Source organism: Athene cunicularia (genome assembly GCF_003259725.1).
Source record: "Athene cunicularia isolate RWA chromosome 27 unlocalized genomic scaffold, athCun1 chr27_part1, whole genome shotgun sequence".
In the NCBI taxonomy this organism is placed as follows: domain Eukaryota; kingdom Metazoa; phylum Chordata; class Aves; order Strigiformes; family Strigidae; genus Athene; species Athene cunicularia.
This window is the reverse complement of record NW_020799138.1, coordinates 5,590,594-5,606,086: the sequence shown is the minus strand read 5'-3', so window position 1 is coordinate 5,606,086 and position 15,493 is coordinate 5,590,594. Positions and strand designations below refer to the sequence as shown.

At 39.3% G+C, this 15,493-nt stretch overlaps 1 protein-coding gene across 1 annotated transcript in view; it reads right to left on the bottom strand.

Annotated features, from left to right (window-relative positions):
* LOC113489119 (immunoglobulin kappa light chain-like) overlaps positions 1-15,493 on the bottom strand; it is a 116,715-nt gene that overhangs the window by 20,259 nt on the left and 80,963 nt on the right. Inside the window, exon 4 of the mRNA XM_026864633.1 lies at positions 6,311-6,367. Within this exon, the coding sequence (XP_026720434.1) occupies positions 6,311-6,367 (57 nt within the window). The remainder of the gene's footprint in view (positions 1-6,310; positions 6,368-15,493) is intronic.

Here is a 15,493-nt window from a genome sequence, read left to right as displayed (position 1 = left end):
CTTGACTCAGAGAAGAGACAGCTCACCTGGGGCAACAAGAAGTTTGGTTCCACTCGCCCATGTGAGTTTTCCCCATCCTCCAGTACTAACACCGTGTGACAGGGCTTTACAAAATGGGCCTCTTCATTCAGCCACCTCGGCGGGTGGTGGAGGCCTTGGGTACATTCAGTCATGGACCTGCCCCTGAGAGCAGCTATAAATACCCTCACACATTTCCACAGACCTCCTCCAGCCTCTCTTTGCCAAATGCCCTTTCCCACGTTTCTAGTTATTCCACGTGGCAGTACCTCGATTTGACTACAGTCACCTCAGGCATCAGAGACAGGAAGAACCTACTCCTTATCTAGCCGGGAACACTTGATGTAGCTTGTGTCGTTATGTCCAAAATAAGGCGCCTACCATTAGCCATGGCAGGTGGTTTCCCAGCCCAAGGCTCTTCCCACTAATCCTCCTTTCCCCTCATGGTCTGATAGCTGCTGCTGAAGAGTGTTCAGTGATTTCATTACAGCATGAGGATTACCTTGCTGTGAGCAAGGGCTGAGACAAACTGAATCCCAGGTAGAAAGACAAGAAAATATGTTTCTGCTGGGTCACTGACCACCTCAATAGTGCTCAGATGCATTTTCTAAACTTCCCTTTATAGGGAAGTTTCTCTCACTAAAAAAATGGAATAATCCCTATTCCTCCAATCCTGCCTTCACCACTTTCCCACGCAATGGCCTCAAAACTTGCTGCAGTTTTACTGACCTTGACCAAAGGTGAACGTATTCACTGACCCACAATTCACGCTGTGGTGCAGAGCTTATTAAAAATAATTTGCTTCCTAAGCCAAAGTATGTATCTCTTACTCCATCTCCAAGACAAAGATGATTTTCTCCTGGATTTCCTAAGTAAATGCAAATGCCTCCTAACACAGGTATTTTGAAGAAAAATAGATGATGGGTGTGAAATCCAGTAACCTTCTCAAACCAGGCCAGTTTTCACAGGCACCAGCTGAGTGAACGCTTCATTCACACCCAGTTTCTGTGTTTAGTTACTACTGATTAAAGATTACACAGAATTTCCTTTTTTTCCCCTCAACTTAAGTATGATTGATAATGTGGGCATGTTTAAAAGGCTTCTATAGCAGGACCTTGAGAATCTACCTTAGCCCAGAGAGTCACACAGCCACTTAGATTTTAAGGGATGTTCAAAGTCCAGCTGGACAAAGTCCAGAGCAACATATTTGAGTTGACACTGCTTTGGGCAAGGGGTTTGGATAAGGTGATCTCCAAACAGCCCATCCAATCCCTGTGATTTTCTCATCCAGTGAAGGGAAAAATCAAAGAACCTCACGTTGCTGGCTATGAGCATGGATAGGGGTGGTTATGCAGGTTCAGTACTGTACTTGTTGAACGCTGCAAAGGGACCCTTGGTAATGAAGCTGCTCAGGATTCTCATTAGAAGAGAAACGAGTCTGTTGACTTTACAGTTAAACTTGGCATGATGGGTCCTGCAGAGACCTTTGCAGCATGACCCCAGACTCTTATTGTGACGGAACGGCAAAAAGGGATGGGAATAACAACATAAACATGGCTGAAGGTCAGAGGAACTGATCAGGTCCACCATCCCTTGGATCCACATTTCCCTCTACAGGTGGGCTTTTCTACAATGCAAACACAATTACAGAATTTGAAACACTACTATGCATTCCAACTAGCCAATTCTTTCCCTGCCAAGTCACAGCACAACTTTAGGACATAATCGTCAGGTGAGATGCAAGACACAGGCATTACCCCACTCACTTTTGACAAAGGACACAGAGGAAGGCTGCACACTCACTGGGTTGGACGGACAGTCTGGTCCCGGAGCCAAAGGTCACCTTGCCATAGTCAGAGCCATAACCCCACAGCATTTCCTTCCATGACAAAAAGCCGAGCAAGCCATTTCAGCAGCAGCACCTCTCCCAAGCCTTTGCCCAGCCATGCCGAGGCTTGCAGGGGCAGCAGAGGGGTGACAGCGCTGCCCACTGCAGCACAGACCCCAGCGGGGTGCAGTGGCACTGCACAGCCTCCCCACGGGGCAGCTGGGACATGTGGGAGCAGGTGTGTGGCCACTTTGTCCTTCCCAGCATAACTGAGAGCACAGAGGGTCATTTTGGACCAAGCTGGCACAGTCCTTTAAAGCAAAGTCCCTCACTAGCTGATCTCACCCATGAGTGACCAAACACCCAGCCATGCTGCTGCTCTCAGCCGCCCCAAGAAAGGCTTCACACAGAAGAGAAAACATAGGAGCAGCATTGGACTTACGTGGCCTAACAGTGAGTCTCGTTCCAGAGCCAAAGACAGTTTTATACAAAGCAGAGGTCACACAGCATTTCCTCTCTCAACAAAAACCTTCCCCACCCCTTAGCAAAGCTGGGCATCCACAGCCCAACGAGACACTGATGAATGTCATCAGGAGTCAGCTACATCCTGAAGTGAAGTTCCCCCACGACCTGTCTGGGGGATCAAGAGCACTCACTATATGACCTGTAGGTACAAACCCTCTTTTGAGGGACTGTTGCTTCTGACCTGAGCCAAAGCCTTTCCAGGAGGATTGCAGGCGGCAGTTAACTCCACAGCTATATAATCCCAGAAGAGAGATGATGGAAAGCTCACTGGGCAGCTTTGCCCCACATGGAAGGAGACTAGAAGAAGGAGACATCACTTACTAGGCAAAACCTGAAGTCATCCCTTTGCCAAGTGTGGCAGTGTGATTTTCAGCTCAACAAGAACAGAAGTTCGGATGTGGACATACTTAGAGAGAAAGGGAATCCATGCTCGCATGGCCATGGCACAAAATATCTGTCCCCAAGTAAATGGGATGAGAACTCCACACTGCTTATCTGGAAGGAAGGAAGTAGATTACTAACATTGTTAAATAATTTACTGAGTTGAATAATTTGGGGCATATCTTAGCAAGCCTTTCTTTAACTCATAAAATACCTCACTATTTTGATTTTTTTTTCTTTTTTATATACAATATTGAACAGAGAATAATTTAAAACTTACTTGATTTCGCTGCTCTCCACTTCTGAAGGTGGATTTGTTTCCATAGCTAGTCATACAGTACTTGTCTTCAAAATATCCTTTTTTTCTCTTCCAGTACTTTCCAGTTCCTGCCTGGCATTTCTTTTAACTTAGCCTACCCAAGTAAATTCCTTGGTAACTTTAACTTAGATTTCCTTCAAAGATTTTCCTAGCTGTTGGTCTCTTTCAATTTTGACAGAGGTTATCACTGACTGAAAGATTTGTCCTTCATTCATGCAAAGCAGTAAAATTCCTCTTTCAGCATTAGATCTATATTAGAATCAGAGATCTTTTCCTGGACCTTCTTGCACATAGTGCAAATCTTCAAAACACCTTTGTTGATTCCCCAAACAACACTCTGCTTGTTCAAATCTCTTTTCAAGACAGCCCAGCTTTTTTGCCGAGGATTGAAAAACTGCATGAAAACCTGTCTGTAGCCAGAAGCAGGAGAAGCAGAGCAAAAGGTAAGACAGTTTTCCCAGCAGAAACAAGAACCACAACTTTTGAAAATGAATGGGACAAGGTTCTGGACAATGGAAATAAAAGGACAGTGAATGTCCCTGAAGGTCTAGGAGATTTCTGGGAACATGTATCAGTGAAGAAAAGGAGTATTTGTGTAGGACTCTTCTCTCCAGGTGTAGGAAGTGATTTGCTTATTCTTTTTGGAGAAAAAGAAACATTCATCATACAGTCCATTGGGATAGATGCTCTCTGTCCTCTCATGAGGACAGCTGACATCAATAAAGGCTGCACAGAAAAATATTATTGCAGCCATTGCTCTAGAACCTGCATTAAACTAATTCTGAGCGTTCACAAATGTTATAGCTCTCAGTGACACATACAGGAGAGTCCAGTCCTCCGAACAGGCATTTAGCTTTATAATGATTATTTTTTTTCCCTGATGCAAGGTCAGTCTTGAGTTTCAACTGCCCACAGAAGGAAAGAACAATGGAATTTTAATGGCTGTGTCACAGAAAGGGGAATTAGGCTTTCCTATCCTTACTCCTTCAGGGTTTCTACCCACCTGGTTTCACCATCAGTTGTGTACCACTTCCGAAGGTGACTTTGGAGTCGAATCCTGAATTCACACAATGACACTCCCATTAACAAAAACCACACACAGTTTTTGGTCCAGACATGTATATGCATGTTTCAGAAGAGATCAAGGGAAAAAAGGTACCATCCTTGTCACATACCTTTGACTCCAAATTAGTCTTTTTAGTTGCATGACTGATCTTTCTATAGAAATGCAGATAAAAACAATTCTGAAATTCGTGAAGTAGAAAATCAAGCCCATTACCCTGTTAGCATAGCACTGTTGAAGCTCCTTGAGCAGTTTTTAAGTAGAACAATTTTTTTCTGAAGTTAGGACAGGAGATTTTCAGCCTGGCATTTATAATGTCAAACAACTATTTATTTTAAGATGTACCTGATTTCATAACTAGTTTTGTGCCTCTCCCAAAGGTGAGTTTCCATGAAGTTGTCCCACAGTAATAAGCCTCTATACGAAAATTGTAAAGAGAGAAGCCTTTAAAAGCCAGAACACACTGTTAGACATTTCGAAGTTTGATGAAATTTCTACCATTTTTTAAACAACTAACATAACTGTTTCTAAAACTTCTCAAGGTCTAAAGGAAGAGTAGACAGATCAGCCAGCTAGTCAATCTCAGAAGCTAAGCAAAGGACCAGATCCTTAAGAAGAAAAAGCCAAGAAAGAATAAACAGAAGGAAATTCCCAGAGAAAACCAATTTAACGACCTAATTTTTCTTGTTTATTCAGTTGGCAATGAACCCAGTAAGGGATCCAAACCTAAGTCCCAGAAACCAGCTTCATCTAATCTTTTGAGCAAACAAAGGTTATTCATGAACACTAATCTCAGATATACTCCCCTGTAGGGTTTATCCTGACTAATGCTGTGCTTGCACAACACAGAGCTCATTCATTTATTTTAGTGGAAGAATAGCAATTCCGGACCTGTTCCACTCATATCAACATGACACAGAAGTTAAAAGTGAATTGATTAGAATGTGTTTTTCTTCCCCCAGGCCTCTTTCTTTCATATTTTAAAGAAGCTCTTCTTTAAGAAAGCTCTGACAAGAGACCTAGAGTACTCTGTCTTTCCCAATCATACTAGTGAGTCAATACCTACTGGGCTTTATCAGCAGTCTGGTTCCTCTTCCGAAGATGAGTTTGTCTGCATTTCCTGAATACACACTGTCAAAAGCTTCCTTACAAAAAACCCACATGTTTTTCTGCACATTCCAGATGCCATGAGAGGAGACTCTAGTCATCAAAATAAAATTATATATGTAAAGTCCCCACAAATTGAAGGCTGGGTTGTCTCTTCTTTATCTCCTATTAGGTTTCATGTCAATACTTTTTACAGATCAAGAAAGATGAAGTGTCTGAACACGGGGTTCTTTGGCATAACCAGAAATAAACTAAGACTCTCTCCACAGAAATCATACAATTAACATTTTCAAAGCTGTGCCTTGGTAAAGAGAGAGAAACATTACCAGAACCACTTCATTCCCCAGTCCTGAGCAGTTCTGCTGAGGAAGATGTAACTGATCAGTGAGAATATCTGGCTAGGACACCTAGTCCAGTATTTGACAGGAACAGAACTTCTGCAGGCTCTTTTATCTCTGTTAATGCATATTAAATCACTTTCTTCTACAGAGCAGAGACTTCCCAATTCTCTGAAAAGCTGCCACCTTCTTCTCTCTCTATTTCTTGTTCATGCAATTCCACACACGATTAGTCCATGAGGTGCTCTTCAAAAGGGATAGATGTGAAAAGCACAAGGAAAATGAATTCTTTTACACTGTTGACAATGGCTCTTTCTGCCAAGGAATATCATGAAGCTCAAGCAGCTTGAGAAATGAGACAGTTCTGTAGTCTGGGGACAAATTTGTCAGCTCTCTGCCACTCCCCATGATGATTTACACTGTTTTAATTTTGCTGGGAGTCTAGTCCTTGTTTCCTTTGTGTGAGCAGAAACTTTCCATGGTAATTACTGTAAGGACACCTCTCATAACAGCTATTCTCTATAAACCATTACTACCAGACCTTACAAAAACCCCGACATTTTCTTGCTGCTGCCTTTACAATGAATGTTCCAGCCACACCATCATTTCAGCCCTAGAAGCAGTAGATATGGAAGGAGATTCCCTTCCCATGACCATTAAGTATTGCCAGTTCCGAGCATTAGGTTCTCCAATACTTTTCAAGATACTTTTTTTTCAGATCATGCACTTACTTGGTTTAACAGTGAGCCTTGTTCCTTTGCCAAACTGCAACTTGTTATAATTGTTTCCTGAATTCACACATCATTTAAGTCCTTTGCAAAAACTTCCTGCTCTGTGATGACTTCTGGACAGGAATGAACTAAGATGATCCCATCCCAGACTTAACCCAACAAAGAAAATCCAGGCATGTATTTGAAACCTCATTAAAACCTTTCCATTGTGTAAGCTACTTGGACCGGAAAATTCTTGCACCCTAACTACAAATCTTTATTCTTTCTTCTTCACTAAGAGTTTGGATCTTACATGCAGACTAAAATATAAGGGAGAGAGAGAAAGAGAATTTGCCCTTGAAGTCAAATAATTAATCAAACTCCTAATTAATTTCTGTGGTGGATATGCACATTTCAGCTACTCATTGCATATACCGTGTGGTCCCACATATATTGAAGTGAATGACTTGTTTCTGTAAGGTTTTTAGAAATGCAGTAAAGGAGACTCCATGAATGCAACCCCACATAGTTCATTTTCCACCTCATCAGGGCATAAAACATTCACTGCGTTTTTAATAGGATCTTCATCAAATAGTGTTTGTAGCTGAATTAACCTACACATTGAGGTGCCCACTTACTAACAAAACCTTGGGTTTCCTCCTATGATTTTCTACATACCGCTTTTCATTACCAACGTTCCACACACACCCCACCGCCAACCTTCCCAGTATTTGCTGCACTTTGGAAAAGAGAAATGCTTGTCACAGAATTAATCAGAATGACAATTGCTCACAACAAAATTGCAAACAAACAAAAAAAAACCCACCAAAAAAATCCCCAACCACAAAACCCAAAAAACCACCCAAACCCACAAACCCCAACAAAACCCAGTCATTATATAGATAAATATTTTATGGAAAATGCTGTCTGGACTGTTTTTTTTTCCTTTCCTCCTCAGAGATTTTCTTTAAACTAAAACTGCAAACTGGAAATTTCTTTCTCATTAACAAAAGTTCTAGTAAGTGAAAAGAAAGTTCATTTTGTTGGTTTCCATTTCTGAGGGGTATCTGTCTCTCAACACAGCACAAATGACCATTTTATCATGGGTATTCAATAGACAATGAAGTCAATCAACTTCAGTAGAACAAGATAACATTTTAAGTAGCTCGAATATCTAAGCCTAAAAGGGAGGACCATTAAACTTCCAATTACTTCTTTATTGCTTAACTTCCAATGACAATGCAGCAGCTTTGAGCTAGCACTGCTGAAGTCTCAAAAAAAGATAGGGAATTGGTAGCTACTTATCTCATAGCCCCTGAAAAAGTCTATGCACTTTATCAGATATTAGCTTGGAAATGAAAACCTGGCTCTGAAGGGCTTGAAAACAAACTCCTTTATAAAAAGTACCTCACTGAAATTGCATGGGCAGAAAAGAATTTAATAGAAACTTGAAATTAGCCTATCTGATTTATACTGCTGCACACTTCTAGGATGAATACGAATTCGTCATTCAAGCTGCATCCCTGGGAGAAGATATCTATGACCAAAGCAGAACATTTCTTCATCCAGCTCTGCTGAGGACACAGGAGTCGCACTGAATGGACTCTCACTGGATCTGGGATGTGCTGAAACACTTTGATCTAAGTATTTTTACTGGATGACTTACTTGGAAGCACAAGCAGAGTAGTTCCTCCACCGAAAGTGATCTTTCCATAACCATCAGTCACACTGTGACAAGGCGCTTTATGTAAACTATTACAGGAAGAATTTATCAGACTTCCTATCACTGAATGATAAACATTGCCTTTCCAAAAATTTTAGAAGCCGGTATAAAACAAGTTGTCTTGCTGTGTTGATGACTGTATCCGCAGAAATTTACCTTTGTTAGTTAAAATTTTGCTAAACTAAACCTTATCACAAATGCCCTCAATTAATACTTTACTGACCACATCTGTATACATTTTGGATCTGTAAGAGCAGACAAGTTTTACATTTCCCTGTTTTTTCTATTTAAGATATTTCAGATGAATCATGAATACAAAAAGAGGACAGTGTTTAGCATTGCAACATTTCTTTGCAACCATTATTGTGCCAACATATTAATCTTAAAAGAATAAAAAAGATTTGTCTGAATCATTCCACACCACTGCCCCTGTAACACAGTATATTTGGGAAGGCCATGGGTTAGCATAAGAAAAATAGATAGTGAAAGGCTTTTCAGTCTTACAGATATTTGTCAGTACAAACTTTCCTAAACCTTCAAACAAATTAAATGCTTTTAAGAAAAGCACATGAAAAGTGTAATTAGTAAAATTGGGTTGATATGAGAAGCTGAACCTTGGAAACAGAAGTTAAGTTGTTAGTCTTTTTGTATTAAATTCTTCACTTCTCACTTACTTGGCATTACAACAAATTTTGTTCCTTGTCCAAATGTTAATTTCTCAACGTTTCCTGTGTTCACACAGCCAGCAATTGCTTTACAAAAACGACCCAGAGAAATATATTTGCCTTCTTAATTTCTCTTTTCCTGGAAGAGAAGTTAACTAAATGCAGTTGTGAATGCCAAATGATGATATTCATGTTCTATTACTGCATGAGATTTGTGGCTTAATTAAAGACATTACCCTCAACCTGTCACATATAATTGTATTGTCCCTTCTTTTCTTTCCTCTTTAAACTGGAATCTGAGTTCGTTCACCAAGGAGCAATTATCGCTCCATCTTATCTACACATGTACTTTCAACCATGAAAACCTTTACAAGGCGATTCTTCACTAGGAAGAAATACCTGGTTTTATCATCAGTTTATTTCCATTCCTGACCTGAATTACCGGTTGCAGGGACAACTCAGTAAATGCAGTAACTTTAATGAATTTAGTACTGCACATCTGTGGCCCACATCTGTATGCACATAATCCTCAGAAACAAGCACTTTCTTTGTGAAGCCTCTCACATTTCTTTTAGGCTTACATGGCTTTACTTTTAGGTGCATTCCTATTCCACATTTAAATTCTTGATTGCTACCTCCAAAGTTACATCACAGCAGAGCTTTACAAGATCCCAGTGTGGAGAGTTTCGATACATGACAGACTTTTTCCCCACTTATTAAACAATCTTCCAATTTCTAACTGTAAAACTAGTAAAAGCCTTCATTTGAAAAGTCTTTTAAAAAAAGAATTTAGCCTTCACATGTTGCAAAGAAACTGACACGCTGAACTACATGTTCAAGGAAATTGGATGTCTTGAGACAGACCATAAACATATCCTACATATGTGAGTCATCTAAACTTCGTACAGGTGTCCTAGTGTCCCTCTTTAATCAGTAGAAAAGCACAGATAATTTTCAAGCACACTTCTTATCTTGAAGATGTTAACTCTAAAAAAACCCACCTCAAAAAACAGTGATGAAAATAAAAGCAAAATCACCTTGGGCTAGCAGACTGACCTTGAATGCTTTGTATTAGACAGAGTAAACCTGGACTCACAAATCTGACAATTTCAAGATGAACATTCACTTATTCTTTACCAGAAAGGTGACACATCCACCAACTGTGGGAACACAGGCAGCTGGAAAGTTTCTCATATAGGGAAGAAATTATTTTTAAATCCCTAAACGTCAAAGCTCATCACAGCATCATCAAGCTCAGTTTTTGAGATCCTTATTTCTGGCACTTACTTGGATGAACAGCCAGCCTTGCCCCCTTTCCAAAAGTCAGCTTTTTATAGGCACTTACAAAGTTTCACTGTGACAGAGAGCTTTACCAAAAATGGTGGCAGTAGCTTTTGACTTTTTGATGTGTATACATAGATTTCCTGGGGTGTTGAAGAAACCCTAGTAAAAATTCTCATGACAATTTGCTACTGTGAATCCCACTCCTGTGGGAGCCTATCTCACCAGTGCAGATCTTATCTATCACAAAGGAGATGGCAGTTGCATCCTTCTATGATAACAGCAACTGCAGAAGTCAGAACAATTAACTGTAGCCATGAAGATGGATAAGAAAATGCAAGACAGGAGTGGAAATTTTTCTGTATCACTTCATCCACCTCAGTTAGTGGTTAGTTTATCCCAGCTTATACCAACTTGAAACATTGAAGTATCTCATATCAAAACTATCTAAACTTTGTATCCAATAGCATCTAGACATAATAATGATATTTCTTCACTTTGGATTTTTTTTTTTTCAAATGCCTCCCATTCCCCAAACAGCACAAAAACTATAACAAAGCCTTAAAGGTTTATTCCTCTGTAAGATATGAATATATCTCTGTTCTCACATTTCCAGTTTCAGGAGGGAAAAAAAAAAAAAGCAAACCACAAACACTTACATAATCTTTCTTTACAAATAAAATTATAGATAGATACTTTACAGAGCAACTCAGACCCACTTTCTGCCTCTATTTTCATTCCAGTAGTAGATGAACAGAGATTCCTGGAAACTGGCATTGCAGCCCCAAAATTCAATACTACCTCTTCTTGTTTAGCTACAAATCAGTAAGCCTGAAAACTTACATACAAACATAATGGTGGAATATACTCAGATATTCAACATATGGAGTTTTTCTTCTTCCATTATACTCACTTGAATTTACCTTTGGAAGAGTCCTTGTCCCAAAGCTGACTGCATTGCTACTACCAGCATTCTCATTGACATGGAAATTAAAACACAAACCACCTCAAAATGCCACTCAGAACTCAGATTTAAAAACCTGTGGAAGCTACCCAGTTCCAGGTAACCTTGCACTGCTGCTCAGTAGTTACTCCAGAATGTCCAGGTTCTTTAGTGTTTTTCAGACTTACTTGAATTTATTGTTAAGATGTTCCTTGGACAAAGGTGATTTTATCAAAACTGGTAGAAACTTTACAAAAACCTAAGAAGCTTTACAAGAAGCTTTACAAAAACCTGAACTTGAAACTTGCTGAGTTCTCACAACTGATGAGAGCTTCAGCCTTGTGCTGAATGTGGCCTTTTCTTTAGGCAAGTTCAGACTATTACTTTCAAGATATCAATGTAGAAAAGTTGTTTGAGACAACTACATGCTTCTGTCTCTACCACTTTCTTTCTCCGAATACTCTATTAGTCTTGCACTGTGTAACTAGAAAAGCACATAATCTTCTATTGCAATGGGCACCCTACAGAGCTGTACAGTCTGCTAGAGTGATGCTGAGAATTAAACCACTATGATAAAAACAGTTTTAAGTGCTCACTTTGAATTAATAGGATACAGAATCAGAGCTGCTGAATTACTGAGAGCAAGCACTGATTTATTCCTGTTTGTCTAGTTCAGCCATAAATCAACAGATTTCATGGGGATGTTTTCCCCAATTTGGACTTGAAATCATATGCAAATGTGTCCACTTCCAAATGTGTCTTGATATGAACTGTTCAATGTTATGCCACCATGAAAGTATTTACAGAACAGCCAGTTTGCACTTGATACACTATTTTAGCTATTCAGTACTAAAGAAGGTTCCAGGACATGGTCTAAAATTCTCCTCCGTTAGTTGTGGGATGCTATGATACTAAGGATACTATTCCCAAACCTCATCATTTTTGTTGAAGCATCTTCAGGACCACCAGAGGCTTATTGCAGTCCTATCCGAAGTATTTCAGCTTAATACCTTGAAAGCATTACACTTTGACTGAAGTTTGGTGTACACCTTTTTTTTTTTTTTTTTTTTTTTTTTTTTTTTTTTTTTTTTCAGCTGTGTCTTATTAATAATTCTAATGGAATGCCTTAGGTTCCAGATTGGTTGACCTCCAAGCCAGATTCTGCGCATGGCTTCTCCATCCTACAGAGTGAAGAACCTTTTCTAAGACACAGATGAAGTCAGATATCACAGGTCCCTCCTGATATATGGACAGTTGTACAATCCCTGCTACAGCAAGGTTTCCTCCCTGTATCATGAATTCAGAACAGGTGACCCCCGGTAAACAGCAGGATTTATTCAATCCTGTTCCATCCCTGAATGGGGAATTCCGCTCTCCTACACACTATTCAAGGTTATGGAAGTGAAAGGAAACTGCTACAAATTCTTGTTATGGTTCCTTTCAACGTTTGTCTTCATCTGCAGAACAGAGAAACTGAAGTAAACCTGCAATGATTCTACAGACACCTTACAGGGTTTAATTACAGTAACTGTGCGTGCTCTTAAAGCCAGACACTGTGTGAAAGAAACTGCAGAGCTTTCACGCTGTTGTCAGCAACATATGATCTCTATTAGGGGTTGATCAGGAGCTTGATCTATTATAAAATACATGAGTTTTTGCTGAGGGAGACTGATCTTGCACTCCCAGTTTCATTCTTTTTGAGACCTCACTTCGTACCTGTCAGAACGACCTTTCACATCCACCTCTACCCCTACGCTTTCTGTTCTTACCAGAATTTAATTTCAGACTAGATCCATTCCCAAGTGTTATTATCCAGCTATCCTTGTCCACACACTAGCTAGTGTCATGTCTATACAAAATAACATATCCTATTTGTTTAGTTAATCTTTCCAATTAATATTATAATGCAATTTATTTTTTAATGTTTTTGAACCCAAATCTATAGCACCTGAAAAAAAGCCTCTCCAGAGAAAAGTCTGTTTCAATTTACAGACTAAGGTTAAAAAATTCTGACTACATCACCATATCTTTTAGAAAGGAGACAATGCAGCCACACAACCACAGAATGGCTGAGGCTGGAAGGCACCTCTGGAGGTCACCTGGTGCAACGCCCTTGCTCAAGCAGGGCCATCTGGAGCCACATGCCCCAGCACATGTCCAGACAGCATTTTAGTATCTCCAACAAGGGAGATTTCACAAACTCCCTGGGCAATCTGCCAGCACTCAGTCACCCTCACAGTGAAAAGTGTTTCCTGATGTTCAGATGGAGCCTCCTGTGTTTCAGTTTGTGCCTACTGCTTCTCATCCTGTCACTGGGCACCACTTTGCTCACATTTGTGATTTCTGATGGCATGCTCCAAATTGCTTGAAAGCTGGTATTATAATGAAGAGATTTCTAAAACAATTTAGTTTGAGACGTTACATACATTTATGTAAATAACCATTTCTACTTTCAGACCTACTTGCATTGACTTTCAGACATATCCACCTCTGAAAGATTCACTTTGAGTTGTCACACTAGCACTATGCAGTAGCTGAGAACTTTATAAACATAATTTACTGGAACCGTGTCCCATCACAGAACTATTGAGTGCTCTTTTGAGGTAGGATAAATGACAGGCATTATTTGGCTTCACTGGAGTCATTCTTCTTGACTGCATATACATCTCTAACTAGTTTCTCAAGATTCAGCTCTCAGTCTAATTCTGCTAAACTCATGAATAATTTATTTAAGCAGGTAGACTTAGTGCATGAAAAAATAACCTAGCTTTTAGGGAAAAACAAAACCAAAACAAATAACAAACAAACAAACAAAAAACCCCAAACAGAAAAAACCCATCAGAAATTCTTACACTGAATGGGATATAGTGTCAGATATAACCCTCTGACAAGAATTAAGCTGATATTTAGCATAAGTGTTTTCTCTACTATGGAAAAGTTTGGAAAAACTCAATTGAGTTAAAAAAAAAAAAAAAAAAAGCAGCGTGTAATATTTTTTTAATTTCATGCACTAGTTTTCAAATTGCTGATGTACAGAAAATAATCATTGTAGGATTTTAATCCCAATTTTTCTGTTCTCAAATATAATTTCAAATCCTTCCCCAGAGGACAAATCATCCTACACTGTGTTTCTGTCTATAACAGGCAGTAGCTTTCAAACCTTTTCTAATGTGAGACTGGACTGGCAATGACAATCAATTTGTACAGACAGAAAGCAAGCTTGAATTTACAGAATGGCATCGAACTGATCACACGTGATTCAGTAGCAAAGATCTCAGTTGATGCTGGCCTTGAAAAATAATACACACAGCTGGCTAATGTAATTTCATTTTATTTTAAGTTCATTTAAATGCACAGGGAATAATATGATCTATTTTGCACATATCCATCTATTTGCAGTGGGTTTTTTCCAATTTTTCTTACCTGGCTGCAATTTCTGTTATGAATGTCACCTCTGGGAAGCTGCTTTGTTATATTAGACAATGCTTTGAAAAAACTTACTGTGAACAGGATTTTGCTGATTATCTTCCTTTTATTTCACAAACCTGGCTGCTGTAGGTGGCAGGGAAATTATTTGTGCTCCTGTCAAAATGTTCATGTTTGTGTATTTTAAATGGAAGCAAGGGCGTTGGAAATACCATCCTCATACTTCTCTAGATAAAAATGAGCAGCTTACCTGAAAGCACTCTTAGACGTATTCCACGTATGAATATGAACTTCTCAGTGATTGTGCCCACAGCAGCTCAGCCCTTTACAGAAACATGATTTCCATCCTGTCCTGAAATTTAAGACATTTTCATTGCACATTATGAATATTAACTATTCCATATCTCAGAGAAGTATTGATAGTTTCTATCTGAAAACAAGTTGAGTATTATATGCAGGGATTAAATATTCAAAGCCATGAAAATACATTAATATGAACAGCATTTCAAAAAGCAGCCATACTTTTGCTAAGAAAAGGTAACTAATTGTGATGAAACAAATAATTCTGCAGTAACTTTTCTGAAATAATTGAATATATGCAGATTTTCATTAGAGCAAAGAGAACTTATATTCTACATCGTTTACTTTTCTCATGAATACAATCCTTCCTTCTGTGTCACACTCCATAGAGAAGAAAAATATTTTAAATGGATATTCAGGATCAGCTGAACAAAAATCTGGACATTTCTTCCAGAGTAACTTAGCCAATCAGTTCCACTCCAGTGAAGCATTCTCAAGCATATTTACTTCCAGTAAATGGAAGAATAAAAAAATTAGAACCAGCAGCTGATCAGATTTTTTTCTTGGGTAGCAAACACAGCAGGGATTATGTTTTTACTCAGAGTTCTAGTGGCTGAATTGAAAAGTATGAGGTTCCTTTGCAGCAGTAAGTTCCCTCCCAACTCCTGGCATCACAGTGTAACACCACTTCACCAAAAAACCCTTCTTACCACATCCAGATAAATTTTTACCTGTAAGTCGGCCATAGCACAATTTGCATTTGGAATTTTTCTTTGAGTGCCATTCCCAGGTTCCAGAAGTACTGTACAACATAGTGAGGAAGGGCAAAAGGAAGTAAAGAAGGGATAAAGGGAGGGAGGGAGGGA